Genomic DNA, 1623 nt, shown 5'->3' on the forward strand with positions numbered 1-1623 from the left:
CACCCAAACATATAATTACATATACAGAACATATTTACACAGACAATTAAGAAAATATTAATAAACACTAGGTTTGAAACATAATAAATTGTGGGATTTGCTTTTTACCGTTTGAAAATTGCTATTTACCGTTCAAAGACACTCTCTCTCTCTCTCTAAAAAAAATCGCTCTCAAGACGATTTCTTCACAAATCATTCTTATTGGTGTGATATACGAACATAAATGAGTTCATCGGATGAAGATCTGGATAGCGGACACAGCGAGGTAAAAATTCCGTCTTTTCGATCGAAAAAAATGGGGTAAACATTCAAAAGCCCATCTCGGGCGCCCGACAGTGCAGTGCACGCCCATGTTGGGCGTGCAGTTGGCTGTTACACGCCCATTTTGGGCGTTTGTAGGCCAACTGCACGCCCAACATGGGCGTGCACTGCACCTTCGGGCGCCCGAGTTGGGCTTTTGCGTTTTAAACCCTTTTTTTTTTTTTTTTTTTAAATCAATTTTTTTACGTTTTTTTCAGGACGATACGTCTACAATTGAAGTTGATCATACCGATTATTTTACCACTACTCAGTTGTTTGACTCGAAGGATGAGGTAGTGGTTTGGGTGAGGTTCGTTACAAGAGGTCTTTTTGTGAAAATAGTAAAAAGAAGCAGTCCTAAAAAAAAGATTTTTTTGACTTGTGACCTATACGGGGGAAAACGAGAATGTCCATCAGGCTAGAAGGGTTAATGAATGATTTGCGTGAGCGGTCAGAAATTGAGATCACGGACGTGACATATGTCATTTTTGAACGAATGCATCCCGAGGCTATGGAAATGAATGAGCCACCAGTACTAGACTGCCCGAGAGGTAGACCGCGGACGAACTCTACACAGAGGGATTGGTCAGGGCATGAGTTTGCATTATTTCCGGGAGAAGGTGAAGAGTCTGGACGAGGACGAGGACGAGGACGATCACGAGGCAACAGAGGGCGTGGTTCATCTTCTGAGAGATCTAGCCGTGGTCGTGCTCGTTCATCGACCGTGAGTGGACCCGCAATAGGTCAAATTCCCCGACCCCCTTAGATGCGACAACTTCATTTCTGCCTTGTTCCGGAGGTTGTGACGTGGACGGACGTTCAAGGGGATGGTAATTGTGGTTATCGAAGCGTCGCGTGTGCAGTGAAGAACCACGAGGATGATTGGATGGATGTTAGAATGGATGTTTATAACTGTATTAAAACACACGAAGAGTTCTTCAAGGATTATTTCGGTGGTGGTAATTTAGTGTATCGGGTGTTGGCGAGTGTCGCTTATTGGGACAACGCCCCAGCACCCTATGAGAAGTGGATGACTATCACGGACGTGGGCGTGGTTGTGGCAACATATTACAACGCGTTGGTCTTGTCGGCTAGCAGCTTGGGCAATCAGACTTATTTACCACTTTGGGCTCCCGAAGGTGTTTCACAGTTATCTTACGAGATGACTATACTATTTCTTGAATCAGGAAGCCACTTTGTGTATGTGAAGATGAATGACAATTGTCCGCTTCCTCCGTTTGATAGACAGTGGGCGAGGTATAGCAATAATAGTGTTGCATATCTACCAGAGACGTTGCGGAGTCGACGTGAAATGTGGGATAT

General features: G+C 44.4%; 1 protein-coding gene across 1 annotated transcript in view; it reads left to right on the forward strand.

The window, feature by feature from the left end:
* Window positions 1–1066: 1066 nt before the first annotated feature.
* The window catches only part of LOC148771611 (uncharacterized), a 573-nt gene continuing 16 nt past the window's right edge, over window positions 1067–1623 (forward strand). Inside the window, exon 1 of the mRNA XM_088815139.1 lies at window positions 1067–1623. This exon is cut by the window's right edge and continues 16 nt beyond it. Coding sequence (XP_088671265.1) covers window positions 1067–1623 — 557 coding nt within the window.

Source organism: Erythranthe guttata, chromosome 3 (genome assembly GCF_056151865.1).
Source record: "Erythranthe guttata isolate IM_541 chromosome 3, IM_541, whole genome shotgun sequence".
NCBI lineage: Eukaryota > Viridiplantae > Streptophyta > Magnoliopsida > Lamiales > Phrymaceae > Erythranthe > Erythranthe guttata.